This window comes from Strigops habroptila, chromosome 6 (assembly GCF_004027225.2).
Source record: "Strigops habroptila isolate Jane chromosome 6, bStrHab1.2.pri, whole genome shotgun sequence".
In the NCBI taxonomy this organism is placed as follows: Eukaryota; Metazoa; Chordata; class Aves; order Psittaciformes; family Psittacidae; genus Strigops; species Strigops habroptila.
In genome coordinates, this window is record NC_044282.2 from 27,595,756 (window position 1) to 27,614,285 (window position 18,530).

Genomic DNA, 18,530 nt, shown 5'->3' on the forward strand with positions numbered 1-18,530 from the left:
TCACTAGCAAATGCTCTGACCACAGCGCCCAAGTCTTGGAAAGCAGATGCAGGGACTGTGAGAACGAAGACCTTAGGCCCACTGTAGGAGAGGATCAGGTTTGAGACCATCTTAAGAACCTGAACGTGCACAAGTCCATGGGACCTGATGAAATCCATCCACGGGTCCTGAAGGAGCTGGCGAATGAAGTTGCTAAACAACTGTCCATCATATTTGAAAAATCATGGCAGTCAGGTGAAGTTCCCGATGACTGGAAGAAGGGCAAGATAACCCCCATTTTCAAGGGGGGGAAGGTGGAAGACCCGGGGAACTACAGACCAGTCAGCCTCACCTCTGTGCCTGGCAAAATCTTGGAGCAGTTTCTCCTGGAAAGCATGCTAAGGCACATGAAAAACAACGAGGTGGTTGGTGACAGCCAACATGGCTTCACTAAGGAGAAATCCTTCCTGACCAATTTGGTGGCCTTCTATGATGGGGCTACAGAACTGATGGACAGGGGCAAAGCAGTTGACGTCATCTACCTGGACTTGTGCAAAGCGTTCGACACTGTCCCACACGACATCCTTGTGAGAGACATCAATTTGATAGATGAACCACTCCGTGGATAAAGAACTGGCTCGATGGCCACACGCAAAGAGTTGTGGTAAATGGCTCGATGTCCAGTTGGAAATCTGTAACAAGTGGTGTCCCTCAGGGATCGGTGTTGGGACCGGTCCTGTTCAACATCTTTGTTGGTGACATAGACAGTGGGATTGAGTGCGCCCTCAGCAAGTTTGCCGATGACACCAAGCTGTGTGGTTCGGTTGATACGCTGGAGGGAAGGGATGCCATCCAGAGGGACCTGGACACGCTTGTGAGGTGGGCCGATGCCAACCTTTTGAAGTTTAACCAAGCCAAGTGTAAGGTCCTACACTTGGGTCGGGGCAATCCCAGGCATAGCTACAGGTTGGGCAGAGAAGAGATTCAGAGCAGCCCTGCAAAGAAGGACTTGGGGGTGTTTGTTGATGAGAAACTGAACATGAGCCAGCAGTGTGCGCTTGCAGCCCAGAAAGCCAACCGTATCCTGGGCTGCATCAAAAGAAGCGTGATCAGCAGGTCAAAGGAGGTGATCCTGCCCCTCTACTCTGCTCTCGTGAGACTTCACTCAGAGTATTGTGTACAGTTCTGGTGTCCTCAACATAAGAAGGACATGGAGCTGTTGGAGCAGGTCCAGAGGAGAGCCATGAGGATGATAAGGGGGCTGGAGCACCTCCCGTATGAAGACAGGCTGAGAGAGTTGGGGCTGTTCAGCCTGGAGAAGAGAAGGCTGCATGGAGACCTCATAGCAGCCTTCCAGTATCTGAAGGGGGCCTATAAGGATGCTGGGGAGGGACTCTTCCTTAGGGACTGTAGTGGTAGGACAAGGGGTAGTGGGTTCAAACTTAAACAGGGGAAGTTTAGATTAGATATAAGGAAGAAGTTCTTTACAGTGAGGGTGGTGAAGCACTGGAATGGGTTGCCCAAGGAAGTTGTGAATGTTCCATCCCGGGTGGTGTTCAAGGCCAGGTTGGACAGAGCCTTTGGTGACATGATTTAGTGCGAGGTGTCCCTGCCCATGCCGGGGGGTTGGAACTAGATGATCTTAAGGTCCTTTCCAACCCTTACTATTCTATGATTCTATGATTCTATGATTGACTCTTTCATGCCTTCCTATTAAATTAAGCACACTAAGAATTACAACTCTGTATCTCTTTTTATCTCTAAATATATTTATTTTCTATAAATTATTTTCATAGCAGCTTTCCAAACAGTTTTCCAAATTTTTAACATACTTTATAGATCCATTTTTGTGGTAATCATCTCACTAATTCTGAAGATGTTATATTTTTCCGTTTATCCATATCGAGTATTCAGTTGTTCATGCAGTCAGAGATCATATTTGCTCTTTCTTTTGTAGCATCTCATTAGTAACTCTGGTTTGGTTAGCTACCATCATCTAAATTCTTCTGATTTTTGCTGTCTTCTACTATTCCTTTATTCCTTCCAGAATTCCTTCATGTTCTTATCACAGGCTTTGTTGTCCCTGTTGTTCCTGAATATATGATTTGGCATTTGGCTATATTTTAGTGCAGATTGTTAGACTAAGCACAACCAACCTCCTTAATGGTCCAGACTGGTGTGTATATCTCCTCTATCTCCCTTGTTTACCACTTCCTTATCTTTGCAGCAGGAAGTACTTAAACTTTTCCATAGAGTAGTTGAAAAAACGGGCCCAGGGTGTCTGTTTCACTTGTCTATAATCTCTTTCATTACCTGTCTAATCACAGACCACATGTACTTCAGGGCACCTGAATTACCATAAGTCAATTAGCAACACATTATTCTTTTTTTATTAGGATCATTGTGCTTGGAAATCTGCATAGTCTGAAAGTCCACAGTCCATGTTCTGAAGACAGTGTAGTGGACATACGTTAAAACTTACCTTGGTAAGATGAAAAGTGTAGCTGACATAGCTAGGGCCATTGGATTTACTTCATAATGATTGCTAGGTTTTTGGTTTGTTTTTTTTTAAGAATTTTGTGGTGTAATAAAGCCACAGAGCACCACAGTTTGTTCTGGACATCAGTCTGACACATCAGCATTAGCATCATACATTTTGAAATTTGAATACTAAAGAGCATGACAGTGGTGATGAAGAGAAACCATACTTCCTGAAGAACACATGTGTATTCTGTGCAGTTCATGGAAACTGTCACCATATTTTACAAAGGTTACTGAAAAAGATAAGTTTGGAGTTTTTTCCCCTCAACTACTTTAATTTATGCTAAATTTAGATACTATTCTTGTAGGTATATGCTGCAATATGATTTCTCAAGTTGATAATGACTTGTTTGGATTTATAAACCAAGCCAATGAAACAGTAGTTGTTTAATTACACATGGGTATTTTCATGCACTGCATACTGCATGAACAATAAAGTTGATTATAGGAAGACCACATTTAAAAATCCAGTTTAGATGTCTTCTCATTACATTCTGGGGATTTCTAGCTCCAGAAGGGTTTATTATCCCAGGAGCATCATTGTGATTATATATACAGACTGTTTACAGACTAGAGCTGTACTTACTGTGCTACACCCAGGTTAATAAACCCACACAGAACCAGTTCTGTAGTTTAGACTTTGGATTAAAGAAGGAGTTGTGCTTACTTGTATCTTTATACTGATACTGAATTTAAATATTAACACTGCATGTACTAGGGCAGATCACAGGTTCATCCAGAAATGAGGTCTTTTTCAATGGGTGGTATTGGATGCATAAGTGTACGGGAAGTATTAAGTGATGTTTTGGCCAGTGTAAAGACTTCTTGAACCAGATGTTATCCACAATCTTTGTTTTTAATAAGCCCTTTATGAACATTTTTTCCCCTGAATTTCTGAAGACTTTTTGAACTTGTGTATACGTTTAACATGAAAAATACTTTCCTGTACTGAGTACCAAACTATATTATGCATTGTGTGACAAATACTTTCCTTTTCTTTGATACAAGCCAGGTTATAATTTCATAGTATGACCTATGAAAGTAAATGTTTTTTTCCTCTTCAGCTTTTCCTAAACATTTGTGATTTTATGTATCTCAGTGATACTCTCAGCTTTCTGTCTTTCATGCTTTCTTCCATTACGTGCTTTCTCTTGCCACAAATGGAAACTATTTCGCATCTCTGACAATTACTCTTTGTCAATACCTTTTCTGGTTTTGCTTGATTTGAGGGAGAGGGGTTCTTCAAGAACAGAATGCACCACACCTTTCTGGAATATCATGCTTTGGTGTGTTCTTCAGCTGTTTCTTAGTAATTCAGAATGCTCTGTGGACATTCTCTGCTCTTGGCTGAACATTGAACTGGTATTCCTATAAAACTGTCCGCAGTGGCTAGAACTTCTTAATGATCGATGCTAGTCACATTGCAGCAGAGTATTTTATGTATGTATTTTGGAATATTACTTTTCGTGTGCATTATTTTGCTCTTGCGAACAAATTTACCTTGTAATTTTATCATCCAGTCACTCAGTATTATGAGATTCTCCTGTTAGCTCTTACAGGTTGTACTGTGTGGTCAGCGTATATTGCCAGATTTTAAAACTAGCGTGAAATTTGCAAACAAGTCAAAGTGTAGAAAGCTAAAGTAGTCAGTGCAAATCTGTGTGCATGTAAACATAAAGAGAACAGAAACAAGTACAAAGTTCACTACATACTCTGGAGAGTATGTTAAAATTATGCATTCCTTTTTCAGAATAACTGAGTGACATTTAAATGACATTTCTTTGTCCTACAGAAATCAAAGGAAAATACCAGAGTAGTTTGTAAGCGCTGCAAGACAATGCTGGGAGAAACAATATCATCAGGTATGGGATGTACAAACCAAACTAGACGTCACTGCATCAGTCATTGAGCACTGGAGGTTAAAAACTCTGGAAAGTAGTTTTATCAGTAGGGTGTAGGGCTGATTCATGTGTGTTTGTCTCATTCCCTTCTTGAACAGGTGAGGTTGTGGCTTCCGCCATTAGACCTTGAAAGTGAGTTACAACAGATGAGGGATTTTCCTCATCTTTTTTTCTGTGGTGCATTTGGCTAATTCCAAAGTTTTGGAAGACTCGATGCATGATTCCAGTTTACTAAGAATTCCAGTAAAAAAGGACACCTGTCACTCCTGCAGAATAGAAAGGTTAATTCACAATTTGATAACACAGAACTAGAAGCTAAAGATGTGATTGCTGACAACCAGCCTGGTCTTACATGAAGGAAGCCTTGTCAAAGTAATAGGTTATCTCTCATCATCATTTGGTGATGAGATGATGAGATTATTGGTTTAAAAGCTGTCATATATTGAATCAGCAGGGTTTACCTGAAGTGGTATAAAGATGAGTCTCTGGTGGTTTTTAAAAGGCAGTTATTAACAGGAGAGAAGCAATGTTAAGACTATTACTAAGCAAGGTTCATTCTTTCATTCTCTCACTACTCCACTACATCAGTCAGCATGAGCCTAGCTCAGTTCAGAGATCTGGAGAATAGAAAAACTTCTCAGAAAATGCAAGCCAGTTTAAGAAATAAGTCATGAGGAGATGCAAGACAAGTCTTCTGTTACTGAAGGTTCCGATTGTCCTGCACAGAGATGTGAACAGTCCAGGCTTTAATAAAACCAAATTTAAGGTAAGATGTTTGAAAGCCAACAAAGCAGGTTGTGACTTTGGGAAAGCAGTGGTTGGAAAAGAGCTTCACAGATCTTCATGAATAATAGAACAGATGCCTTAATCTAGCCTTCAGATAGTTGTAGCAGCCAGTAATTGATGTGATCAGTGGGTGTGGGAACAGGCAAGTACCATGTAGATGTGCAAGGATTTGGTTTGGACTCCAAGCATGGCTGAAGTTAGGTGCATATCCATTGTTTTGACCATGTTTCTTAAGTACTACAGGAAATCTACATAGAGTTCAAAGAACAGACAGAAAAACTAGACAGAAATATATGGTATAAGTCTAGACAGAACCCTCTTTGTGGCATGAGACTACAGAGCAGACTTGACTGTCATGCTTTGCTGCTTCCTCATGAGCAGATATCAGTGCCAGATAAAACTGGATTAGAGTGGTGTAGCTGTGGAGGCCAGATTTGCCTTTGAAATTCCCCTGTCAGCCTTTGAAATTCCCGAACTCTATCCCCTTATACTTGTGTGATTTTTTTTCTTGGAAATCCTACCCTTTGTCTCTCTGCAGGCAAACATCTCCTTAATTCCCTATGCCCTTGCAGCAGTAGCACCAATGCCTTACTCAGGGTAACAGCTGGGGAGCTAGAGTGAGTAAATTGGCTTCTTTTCCTCCTGTCTCTGAGGACTAGGGGCAGCATGGAGCAGACTAAAATTAAACTTAGAGGTAGAATCTAATTTCCTAACAGAGGATAATTAAAAAAGTGTAGTACTTCTCTGGAGAAAGGGTGGGATTGTTAAGCCTGTGGAATCTTTAAAACGATCAAGTGTCTTCCTGAAATGCTTGCTTTCATCCAGTTTTAATGGTGTGTGTGGGCAGAGATCAGATGACACAGTCCCTTCAACCCTTAAAAGTTATGGAACTGATGAATCTTTACTGTTATTCACATGCTAAAGCTTAGTGGAATGAGTTTATTACTGTGTATGTGTAACCTGTTTTGCTGGCCCTCTGGTTAGACTGTGTTTGTAGCATAGACCCAGAGCTTCAATATGATCGTGTTTGACCTGACTTTACTGATGGGGATTAAATTCTGTACTCAAACACTTCCATTTAGTGTTAAAGGCTGTCTCAGTGGAGCTTTTTGGGAACAATTACATTGAAACTCAGAATGTATGCAGTATTAGTGTTGAGTTAGTGCAATTTTTGTAAAGAAGTTCTATTCTGCTCTTTGAGCAAAGAAGAAAATTATTCCCCTGTCTGTGCTGTTATTAAAACTGTCTCTTGTGATTGACTGCAGCATTACTGAGCAGCAGAGGGTACTAAAATACTTATGTAAGCTGTGCTGATCTCAGTGCTTTAGAAAAGTTCTTTCAATTCATCTTTCAGATTTGGCTTGAGCTCTTGCTTTCTTTCCAGATCATTGTTCTCAGCATTAAACAAGGATCGATATGAATGATAAATTGCTGATCATGTAATTAGCTCAGAGCAGTTTTCTTCTGGCAATGTATGTTTTGTCTTCTTGTTTGCTTCTCCTCCCCCAAACCAAAGCAGAATTTGACTACCTACCTTGAGCACTGAACAAAAGTTTAATGAATATAGTGATACAGTGACTTGCAGTCTACTCTTAACAAGTCGGTTATTCTATTGTACTTGAAAAATGTCTTTGTCATTTTAGATACCATTAAATATTATGTCACTGAGGTGATTATTCAACCATCTGAGAGAAGTTTCAGCCCAACACCCAGGTAACAAAAACTGAAAAAAACCCAGATAATTTGCTGAGGTTTATGTTTTAGAAGGGAAGCTAGAAATACAGTAACATTTTAGTTTCTTGAATAATTACATATAATTAAAAAGTGCTGTCACATTTTATGTAATCATCACAGAATTAAGCACTGTAAAGGTAATGTAGTCTGAAGTCACTCATACAATTTTGTTTGCTTGTCTTTGTGTGTTCGTGTGTGACGCAGGAGAGAGATTTGAAATATGTGCATCATTCTGAACTTTATGTTCATATGTGTAAAACATAATAGGGAAAAGCTTTTATTCAGCATTTGACATTTGGTGTTGGTCAAAATAAAGGGTGTGGAGCAATTTAGACTGCTGATCTATTAAAAAAATAACTCATCGACTTGCAGTGCATTGATATGAATGACTTTGCCTGTGTAGTTGTTAATGAAAACATATAATAAGTGGTTCATTCTTAAACAGGTCTCAGTTCATACAGAGTGTGGTTGCTCAGTGTCTTGTGGAATTGTCCTCTGCAAAAAGCACATTTAGATTCACCTTAAAAGGGCATAATGGAAAAATCTACATTCTGGTAAGATGCTTTTTTTTAAACTTTATCCTGCTGCAAAAAAGTTTAACCTATGAATCCCAGCTCCTAAAATGTATTATTTATGCTGTTCATGATTGTATGTTTAGTGAAAATTAACAAATTCAAATTCTTGAAGTAGTTCTGAAAAGATATGTTCAAGTAAGAATTTTTTCCTTGGACTTTAATCAAGGTAGATATGTATATAGAAATTTTCTCTATTAATACAGTAATGAAGATACTACAGGTTTATTGCAAGTAGCACAGAAATAACAGTCTTTTGTATTCAGAAAATAAAGCTTAAGTTTTACTTTATAATGTATATATTCTTGCTCCAGTGCTTCTTATCTTTAATCACCAGAAGTTCATCAAATTCTGTAGCATCTTTCACAAATATTGTCTTAAGTCAGCAGAGACTACTAATGTAGTCAGAACATTGCATTGCAAAATGAAGTGCAAACAAAAATAAAATTGCCTATTATATTTAATGTTGTAATGCTGTTAAACTTGGTTAAGCTTGATACTTAAATAGTGACAGCTAAATTCCTCTAACTTTTAAGATGGAAAGGAATTTGGGTCTGGAATTATCTTAATACTATGTACTTGGTATGACAAGGGATGTTTTCTTTTGGTCATGAACTAGATATAGGCAGTAATTTTGCAGCTTGTATGAGTAATTCATAGACACAAAAAAATACATGATTATAGATTCCTGCCCTGGATAAACTTATAGGTGCACTTTCTTGAGGTAGGCAATCTAATTAAACTGTTTTATATATACATTGTTCAATTTATGTTACTTCTGAACATCCAGATTCTGAGGTGTCTGTCTGGTTTTTTTTAATAAATTTTAGTGCCAAGATAACATTTATGCAACCACTGAGAAATACTTCCTCTGTGGTGATAAAATAAGGTCTCATAAGCAGGTCCCTGATTGTCACTGTGTATAATCTAATTGAGAAGTCATTAAAAATTGTTGTTTCTTCCCTTGTGTAGCTTACATGTTTCCAAGTTATGTAATATTCTGATGCTTAAATCTAGTGGCTTGTATAGAACAAGCTGGCTATTTTGTATCAGAAAAATCACCTTATTTAGCAGATTGCCATTAGTCTTAGCTGAGTTGCTTTTTTGCCAGTGTATTGATTAGAGGAGCAGGCTGAATTAGCATAGGCGCTGGCTTTTGATTGGCATCCCTTCCTTTTTATTAGTGAGTTATTAATACTTTTTTTGTGTGTTTAACATCAGAAGGCCCTTACTCATGTCCAGAGTAAGATTCTAGGTACTGTACACACACCAACAGGTGTTCTGGTGTCATGGGTTAAGTCTTAGGACTCAGAGGCCTTGTGGAGACAAGTGTAATGTCAAGCACTGTTTTTATTAATGATTGCAAACAGCTAAACAATAAAAAATGAAGGTGCTTGAGTCTGTGAGCGCACAGCCAAGTTAGACAAGTGAACTAACCACTGATGCATCATGGACCAGCTGTCCCACTTGTTTGTTTTGACAACGAGCCAAACATTCACAGTGTTTATGCTTACATACGTGAATGCACATGGCTTACTCTTTGTATGTGATAATTAAGGTTGAGTCTTTTTAATGTTTTTTTTAAACCACAGATATTATGTATACTCATTTGCCTTCTTTCCTCTGCATGTATCACTTAACGTTACCAGTAATGTTATTTGCAGATATCATGAGTTTCTGTCAAGTTGGTCATAACCAACTTCCTGAAAGCTGTATAGTACTTATTTGTTGTTGTTTTTTCTTTAAAGGGTGACAGTAAATAAAAGTCTTTGTTTCAGGAAAAGAAAAAAAAGTGGCATATACAGATTTCCTTATTTATCCTAAATATATATCTGTCCTCTACGCATTCACTAAAAGATGAATCACTTGCCTCCTGTCTTTGCTCCACTGTTGAAGGGTTCCCTATTGTGAAGTTGCATGACTTACAAGCTAAGAATAAGATGTGGACCTCAAATGGATAGTGAGATAGGAAAACACAAGCAAAATGGTACATTATTGGCTAGTATAGCAGCGTCTTAATAGATGTATTTTTTTTTTTCTGTACTGCAAAAAGGATAGGTTTGAAAGAGGTAAATAAGTAATTTTGTGGATAGATAAACCCACAAAAGATACACCTATGAAAATCAAAATGTGTGTGGTAGAGTTTGGAGTGTTTGAATACTAACTCGTGTCTTTCAGTACTGACTGAAAGATGTTTTTTTGGAGTGGGATTAGTCTGTAAAGTGCTTTGAAAGTAAGGTGCAGCTTGTGTTTCAGGAGTGAGTGGAGAGGGGGTGGGAAGATATCCTGTTACATAAATAAATATGTAATGAAATGAGAGAGACCTGGTCTGTAAATCAGATACTGATTCTTGTACCATGTCTTGGAGGGCATGAGCAGAACAACTTTGCATTGGTCAAGGTTGGAGAGGAGGACGTTGCAGTGATCGAGATGTGAGATAGTGAGTACCTTGTTGAGACTATCCAGCTCTCTTAAAAAGCTTTATTCTTTGTGAAGTATGATGAAACCATCTTTATCTGAACAGTCTGAATGTAAGGACAAAGAAGCTGTTGTGAAAGATGTTTGCATTACTGAGCTTTTCTCCTAAGAACATCTTTGAAGCCTATTGACAAGATGATTTAAAAAAACAACCAAACAGAAAAAACAATGAAAAAACAGCCAAACACTTTCTCTTGATGTTGTCATTTCAGAAAAGGTCATTAATCTGCACTATGAATGAATTCTAAACTTTATATATTTATCTTTCTGTAAAGGTTCTTTTCTGTTCATACTGGAGTTAATATCAAAGGAATTTGGTTGTTCAGACTTTGCTGTATAAAATGGTAGAGAGGAAGGAAAAATTGTATGTTGTAGGTAACAGTTGAAAGCACAGTTCAAAAATTGAAGCTATGTTAGCCAGGAATAACATTTATAAAGTGCTTTGAGTCAACACACAGTCTTGGTGAGTGATTGTTCATTCAGACAAAAGCAAGATCAAAAAATAATTCATGCATGAGGAAAAGAAGGAAATTATTGCCTAAAGAATGAAATGTAGTTCAGAAGTCGACTTTCTCATGGCCAAGTGTCCTTCCACCCACAAAAATGTATTTCCTTTCTCTGTATTGTATGCTAAATTATTAATACAGATCTCTTGCATTACTATTGAGACAAAGACATACTCTGAACAAGTGGTAGAACGTTACTGTCAGATCCCATGTATCAGGTGCCGCTTGCGGTAGAAGGAAGTATTTTTCAGATGGGCCATGTTGCAAAAGAAATGGTTTGGTTGCTTTCTCTAAAGCAAGTTGCAGAAGGATTCTGAATGGAGCAGACAGCTATTGCTACTGTGTTCCCTAAACTAGTTTGAAGGATATTCCTCTTCTGAAAAGCATCCCAGGAGGCTCCTTTACAGGGAAGTTTTAATAATTTCAGAAGGAGGGAACTCTAGTTAAAGATAAGCATGTTAGCAGTTCCCTGTGTGTATAGGACACTCCTCTTTTTTCCCCATTTTCTCCAACACTTCAACAAGTGTTTGTCTTCAACACTTGGCTTAAAGTACCATCTGTAATGGTCCTAGCTAGTGAGGTATTTTGCAGTTTAGGCTATGAATGTGTACAGTTTGTTACTGGAGCAAAACTGATGAACAGCCACTTGCTAAGCCAAGCACAGTTGCTTGTCATCATTTATGTGCATGTGCTCAAGTGATTCTCCTCCTCCCATCTCTCCCAAGACATCTTTATCAATATATCTCATTCCTCCTTTATGAAGCTTTCACTGTAATGTTCTGAGCCTTGGGCTCTGATAAATTGTGACTGTCACATTCAGTTACAACATATACAATGTGTCCTGTTAATGGTGGCTTTTTCCCTCCACAGGGGATATCATATGTCTCCTACGTAACATCATGTAACTTGTTTTACTTGAAGCTGATTAGGTCATGAGAAGCAGCAGATTATTCTCTAATGAGCAACACTGCATAAATCCTGTTTTCTATGATAAATATTTCATATGTAAACATTTCATACAGGCTCAGGACTTGTATAAATTTATTTCCACTGGTAAGTCGGATCACTTCACTACTGCAGGTTGTGAATAAAGGAAAAGCCTGACTTTTTTTTTGTACAGTGCTTAGCAAGAAAGTCCTGAATAACAAGTTGAAACACTTGTGCAGCGATTAAATGCACCACATTATGCACAATCATGCAAAGATTAAATAAGATCCATGATACGATGCGAAATGTTCAGACTTCTCAAAACACTCCCCTGTAAATATCCAATGAATTGCTGTGACCAAGTAGTGCTGAAGAATGCCAGTCCCATAGTAAAATATGATAGAGGTTTATTTTCCAAAGAAGGGTCTGCTACAGCTGTTTGTAAATTCTAGCCTTCCTTTTAATTGTTGTCTTTTTCCTTGCATGTGTTAGCTTCGTCCAGTTGTTACTGTCATGCTTTTTCTAAAAATCCTTAATTTTTGGCACTTCCAGTGGGCAGTCTTTCAGTTCCCTGTGTTTAGCCCTCAGTTGTTGAACACCATATGCTCAACTAATTCATAAAAAACCCCTGTGAAATCAGAGAAATAATCCGTTTGATACTGAAACAGATGACTCGGGACTGTTTCTTTTGTTACCACCAAAGGGAATGAGCTACAGCCACAGAAAGAGGCAGCTTCACAGAAATAATGATCTTAAGAGTGGCTGTGATAAATCAGGCTTCAGTTTATTGTATTAACCCACTTTTCTCTGTGAGAGGCTGTGCAGACTGTGCTGAATAATAAAATGTCAATTTATGTCTATTAACACTTTGTTAGAAACTTTGTAAGAATGTGGCTTTTGTATCAGCTGATACAGTATCAGAGTAAAGGAACAGTATAATAAATTATTTCTTCAATTATAGATATGGCTTTTAAATTCTGACACTTTGCTGGTGGAGTCTTCAGGAAGTTCCTCCTCCCACGGTGTTTTTACACCATTTGGAGATATTTTCATTCCTAGCTCTGGACCAGTGGGAACCTGGAATGCTGTCAAAGTCCTTTACCAGCCATGCATTAATAGCAGGAATAAGGAGTAAGTACAGCCTTTTTTGACCTCAGGTTCTGATCTTTGGTTTGTTTTGCATTTCAGGTGTATCTCTTTGAAATTGCATATATGTATATATATTTTTAAGCAAAATGCTAGTAGAATATTATTTAGTTTCTATTACAGTCAAAGAGAATCTGGTTGCTAAATTTCTGCGTCGTAATAGTAAAACATAAACCAAAGAGTTATGTTGTTTGTAGGGGCACATGTAGATAACTTAGGTTATGTATGTATGTATATGATACAAATAGAAGTTGTTTCCATTACATATGAGAGTAATGTGCTTTTCCGTTTATGCATTTTTTTCCCCGTGTTAACTTATAGAATCATAGAATGGTTTGGGTTGGAAAGGACCATAAGATCTTCTGGTTCCAACCCCCCTGCCGTGGGCAAGGAAACCTCCCACTAAACCAGGTTGCTCAAAGCCCTGTCCAGCCTGGCCTTGAACACTGCCAGAGATGGAGCATTCACAACTTCCTTGGGCAACCCATTCCAGTGCCTCACCACCCTCACAGTAAAGAATTTCTTCATTATATCTAACCTAAATCTCCCCTGTTTAAGTGTGAACCCATTACCCCTTGTCCTATCGCTATAGTCCCTAACGAAGAGTCCCTCCCCAGCATCCTTATAGGCCCACTTCAGATACTGGAAGGCTGCTATGAGGTCTCCACACAGCCTTCTCTTCCCTGGGCTGAACAGCCCCAATTTTCTCAGCCTGTCTTCATATAGGAGGTGCTCTACAGCCTCCTTATCATTCTCGTGGCCCTCCTTTGGACTTGCTCCAACAATTCTATGTCTTTCTTTGGACACTTTTAAAACCTGGTAATTTTTCCAGCTCTGTTGGGGAAGAAGCTGGAAGGGTGGTGGTGCCGTAAATCCCATGGAGGGTCAGTGAGTTCTGTCCATACAGTCCCAGAGCATGCCACTCTGCAGCTGTAGCTCCAGGCGATGTAATTCAAGGAGGAGGCAAAATTGAGGGGAGATAAGGAACATGGGCTGACTCGTGCATGATGCCCTAAGTTTAGCCAGATCTCCCTCTTCACCTTCAATTTCTGTGTTTTTTGTGAAAATCTGATCTCAGCTGTCAAGTTATTTATGGGAGTAACCGTCTCTGCACTCCTACAGTAAAGAATTTGGACCTTTTTGGTACAGCTGAAAGCAAGAGGGTAGAGGTGGGTAGTTACTAGTTTAGCAAATTATACCTGTCTGTTCCATCTCCGTTCTTGACCTTTTTTGCCTTAATTATGCTTTGTTTTGTGAGAGAAGGAGCTGTTCACAGGACTGGATTTCGTCTGCTTAAGCCAAGTTATTTTCAGTACTACAGGTGTTGTCTCCTGGGTTGCAATGAATTAGCATAATGATCATCTCTGTATATATGGACAGTGGTGGCATTATTTCAAAAACAAATAGGGCACTAAGAGAAGGGAAAAGAGGTGAGGAAGGCAGTTGAGTACAGTGCCATATAAATGATTTTCTTGGATGTGTCCAAGTCTGCTGGATCCTCATAAAGGAGACATTTGATTACAGCAAGGTCTACATTATGAAAAACACACACTACCTAACATGTTAAAGCCTTTGTTAGTTGGAGAGCAAAGATAAGAGAATATTGAGTAAACAGTGGCTCCAGTGTTTGCAGGTGATGGAATATGATTTTCGCATAATTTTCTGCTTTTGTTTCTGCAATGAGAAGAGAAAGCATTGGTTTTGCATAGGTCATACTCAAATAGTGGTTTGGTTATGTTGTTTTTCCTTTAAACTCTTGGAAACTGGATGACAGATTTAAATAGATATGGCTGTATTTAAAATTTAGAAGACATTCCCTCCAGACTTAGTCAGTACACAACTAATTTATAGCCCAAGACCTCATAAAAGTACAACAAAAATGTTGTTTCACACAGACAAGCAGACGTGTGTGTGAGAATTTAAATATTTTTCTAGAAGAAATACACACCTTACAAGAATGTATAATTCATCATAGTGTTTATCCTGAATGTGGCCAAGTGCATCCTTTTTATTTTTCAGACAGATCCAATATTGAATAGCTGAAATAAGTTCTGACATAGGGAGAGAATGCAAAATTCCAATATTTAGAGAAGAGGTCATGCTACATTATTAATGTTATTCATGTAAGAGAAAAAATTACCTTTATTAATGTAGGAGTCTCAGTAGGTGGCATTGGAAAACCTCTGTGATCTAAATGTTATTTGATCCAAAATACATTTTAAAAGTAGTATAATTTAAACTGCTTATTCTTACAATAGGAGATACTGCAATAACTACTACTTGCTCTAAAATGAAAGATACTTCCCTTACCACTCTTTAAGTTTTACAGAAGTGTAACTTACAGTTTTGCTTTTCAAGTTTTGATTCTTTATCACTGAGAAGATTTAATTCCCTTAACACACATTCAGTTAATTTGACATGTTATTGAGATAAAATTCATATCTGCTTCGTCACTTACCTAGCATTCACAAATGCTTTTCTTGAATGGAGTTTTCAGCAGCATAATTTTACTCTGAGGTTGCATTCAGTTCTTTCCATTTCCCCAGACAGACTTGTTACAAATCACTGATTTCTGAGGATTACTTTATATTTATCTTTGGGACTTTATAGTGAGCAGAAGATGCAACTGAGATTTTAATTCTCTTCTGACAGTAATGGACATCTTCCCTGTCCAGTCGCTGGACAAATGCAACAGCAGAAGAGAAAAAACAGAGGGTTCTTTTTAAGGTTCAGAAACCAAAGTAACTATTGATTTAGTATTGTTTTCCCATTTTTGTATTTTTAGTAAAGAACAGTAAAAAAGGACATTAGCACTTCAGTCTATTTCCACTAACTCATTTATCAGTTGGCTTGAAGTACTGCCTGGATCTGTGCAATGAAACTGACGTCTTTCCGTATTGAACAGGAAGGTAAACACAGCAGAAACAAAAATATGAAAACCAGTACAACTTATTTAATGTAATGCATTTGCATTTAGATCTCAAATAGTATTTAAAAAATTCTGAGCAAAGTGTCTGATTTCTTGAACAGTTCAAGTTCCAAATGTTTTAGATGTCCACATTCCAACAATAATTATACTTACCTTGCTTGTTTCTGCACACACGCCTGCAAATAATGGAAAGGTTCCAGAGCCCATGGTCTGCTCCCCAGGAGTGGGGAGTGAGCAAGGATACCTCCTATGTAGAAAGTAGTCAGCAGGAGATCTGCTTGTGATCTAGACCCCAACATTTGCAAGGGATAGGCATGCACTCCAATATCCTGTTGCACGTCAGAGAGCCTCTTCAGCTGTGGCGAGTGACTGGGTACACTTGGGTCCTGTCTGATTCCTGCAGTGACAGAATCTGAGCAGTGCAATGGGAGGGGAAGCACCTTTCTTAACTGTGGACGCTGTAGAGTCTGTGCTGGGAAGCTGGGACATAGGTTAAGATAGATTAAGGTAAACTAGAAATAAAAGCATTTATTTGTAATATACAAATATAATAACATAATCACACATTTGTAAAACATGGATGAAGAAATGAAAGACAATCTCTACTTAGTCTACTTACACAAGCATAAATCTTACTCTGAGATAAGTTCCATGGTAGCATTTTAGGTCTCAGGCTTTGTGAAATTCTCCCCTGGCAAGCTGCCTCTGCTAGAGAGCCTAACTGGGGTTGCCCAGTAATTCACATTCAGGCACCCCCTTTTTGAAGGAACTCTTTGGCTCAAATTCCTTGAGATGCACTTGAATATTTCTCTTGGGGGAGCATAGTAGCTTTTGTACATGATCTTTCTTTTCAGGACTTCTGCAGTGTTGGCAGAAATTTACGGTCTTACTCCAAAGCTCACTTTATTATTTCTTTTCTCAGAGCACAGTTTTGCAATTCTTCATAATTAACATAATGCTTATTTCTGTTCCTCAGATGCAGAAATATTTTTTTCCCCTTAAACTGGGAATTATGTCCTGTGAGCAATACCATGCTTCAGTGAGCAGCAGAACTCTATTTCCTCCAGTAAATCACTGGCGTATCTATCACTGTCCTTACATTCAGTATTACTCTGAATATTAACAATGCAAAGGAAACAAATGTTTGAGTAGGGTAAATGTTCATGGGCCATTACTGGCTGTAATTATATACCATTGTGGCTGATACCACACACAATGATAATTAACCCATTTGGAATGATAGCTGTTTGGGGATGGCTGATCCTGAAGCCTGCTGTATCACAACTGTGTTCTGAGCTAGGCTGAATGTTGTGGAGAAGGTGATTACCCCTTGTGTGCTGTCTACCTTTTTATTGACAACATGCTGATTCATGCTCAATTTGTTGATCTGTGTTGACCATCAGATCCTTTCTAATAGATTGCAGTCTGGTAAGCAGCCTTCCTCTCTGGTTTTGTGCAGTTGTCTTCTGTCAAATCACATCCTAATTTTGTTGCGAACCTTTTTCCCTGTTGGCCATGGCCCTTTTGATTTCCAACCTGTGGCCTGCTGATAGCCCTTCCCACTTTCATATCAGCCGTGAATGAAAGAAGCATCTCTCTTGTTCCAGTTTCCAAGAGAGTGGCTGAGCTATGGAATAGGACGAAACTAAGAACACGTCATGTGGAGCCTCTCTCCGTATACCTTTTTTTTCAGCAATGAATTATTAACAGTTTTGCTCTGGGTATTCTCTGTATGTTAGACTGTGTTGCTTAAGAATGTTCAGTAGCTTTTAAGGCAAAGTGAAGTTAAGACGTGCTTTGATATATCCAGACATGCTATTTATAGTTTAGCTCTTGGCATTTCTCCTTGCAGAGCCTTATTCCTCTGATCTTCCTGAGAGTAGCCTTTAAGTGGTTGATTTGTGTCTTACTCCTTCAGCTGTTAAACAGGGCTAGAAACACTTAGGTGTGTCTTTGCAGGAGCTTTATGAGCAATCCTTCTACAACAAATTAGTCAAAATTATATGCTGTCATTTCTTCTTGTCACCAAAAAAAAAGTATGTTATGAGTGTAGTTGAGTGCCCCACGTGTTTTCTGCTGTGTTCTTACTTAGATGATGTGCATGTGTTTATGTTGGTTCCCTCCACTTTTCTCTCAGCAAGGCTCCTTTCTCCAGCTACAAATATGCTGTGCAGACAGAAGAGGTCTTCCTTTCAAGTAACAAGTTCTTGGCAAATAACACCTTATGCAAACAACCTTGACTGCTGGGAGTGATAATGGTAAATACTGCTGAAGCGAGAGAGTTGTAAAAATGTATGAAGAAAATTGCAAATACAGTTACATGACAATTCGACCATAACTTGATCTCAGAAAATATATGTGATGGTACAGTTAGAGGAAAATTACACTTTTCTCTTTATAGTAGTGTGCTAGGTAAATCTTTGTCAAATACTCATTGATTGCTTTTTATTCCTCATATGCATCTAGAGTCTGTGAATGATTTACAGCTTGTTCGGAAGCCTTTTCCTATGTAAGAATTTGCTGCTTATCATTTGAGAGTTGAAACATGACTTCCAGGAATTGTTCATTTTATTAACTTTAGAGGGACAGAATAAGCTAGAAAATTGAGTTTGTGACTGAAAACCTGGAGGTTTTGAGTCCCAGTGCTTTTATTACAGTCCATGTATCATGAGCTGTTTATGAAGCTGTTACTGATGTATTCCAGAATGTTGTTTATTTGTCCCAAGAATGGCTCTTATTCTGTACGTGACTGTAGAGTAATTCACCTCTCATAAAACCACCAAAATGTGTCCTATTTCACGGATTTTTGTATGTCTGAAATAGAATACTCTTTTCCAGTGTTTCAGTAACTTTTGCCTGTAGAAAACACATGGGAGCACACCGACCAAGAGTTGACTGACTGAAGAGTTGACCTATGTTTCACTGTTTTGTGCTCTTTTTAAGATGATTAAAGAAGTGGGTGTGATTGTAAACGGAACATGAAGGATCTGTTTTGTTTCAAATGGTTTTTTTGTTCCCTTCTCGAATTCTT

At 38.5% G+C, this 18,530-nt stretch overlaps 1 protein-coding gene across 6 annotated transcripts in view; it reads left to right on the top strand.

Moving 5' to 3' along the window:
* The window catches only part of UBE3D (ubiquitin protein ligase E3D), an 84,783-nt gene that overhangs the window by 11,391 nt on the left and 54,862 nt on the right, over nucleotides 1-18,530 (top strand). For 4 of the 6 annotated variants that reach the window (XR_003991799.1, XM_030489259.1, XM_030489260.1 and 1 more), the window contains exons 5-8: nucleotides 4,313-4,382; nucleotides 6,851-6,920; nucleotides 7,387-7,495; nucleotides 12,386-12,555. Coding sequence is in view for 5 of the 6 variants with exons in the window: in XM_030489259.1 (XP_030345119.1) it covers nucleotides 4,313-4,382; nucleotides 6,851-6,920; nucleotides 7,387-7,495; nucleotides 12,386-12,555 (419 nt within the window). In the remaining variant the exon portion in view is untranslated. Of the gene's footprint in view, nucleotides 1-4,312; nucleotides 4,383-6,850; nucleotides 6,921-7,386; nucleotides 7,496-12,385; nucleotides 12,556-17,636; nucleotides 18,338-18,530 lie in introns of those variants that run through there. The other 2 variants (XM_030489264.1, XM_030489262.1) reach the window with 2 other exon arrangements.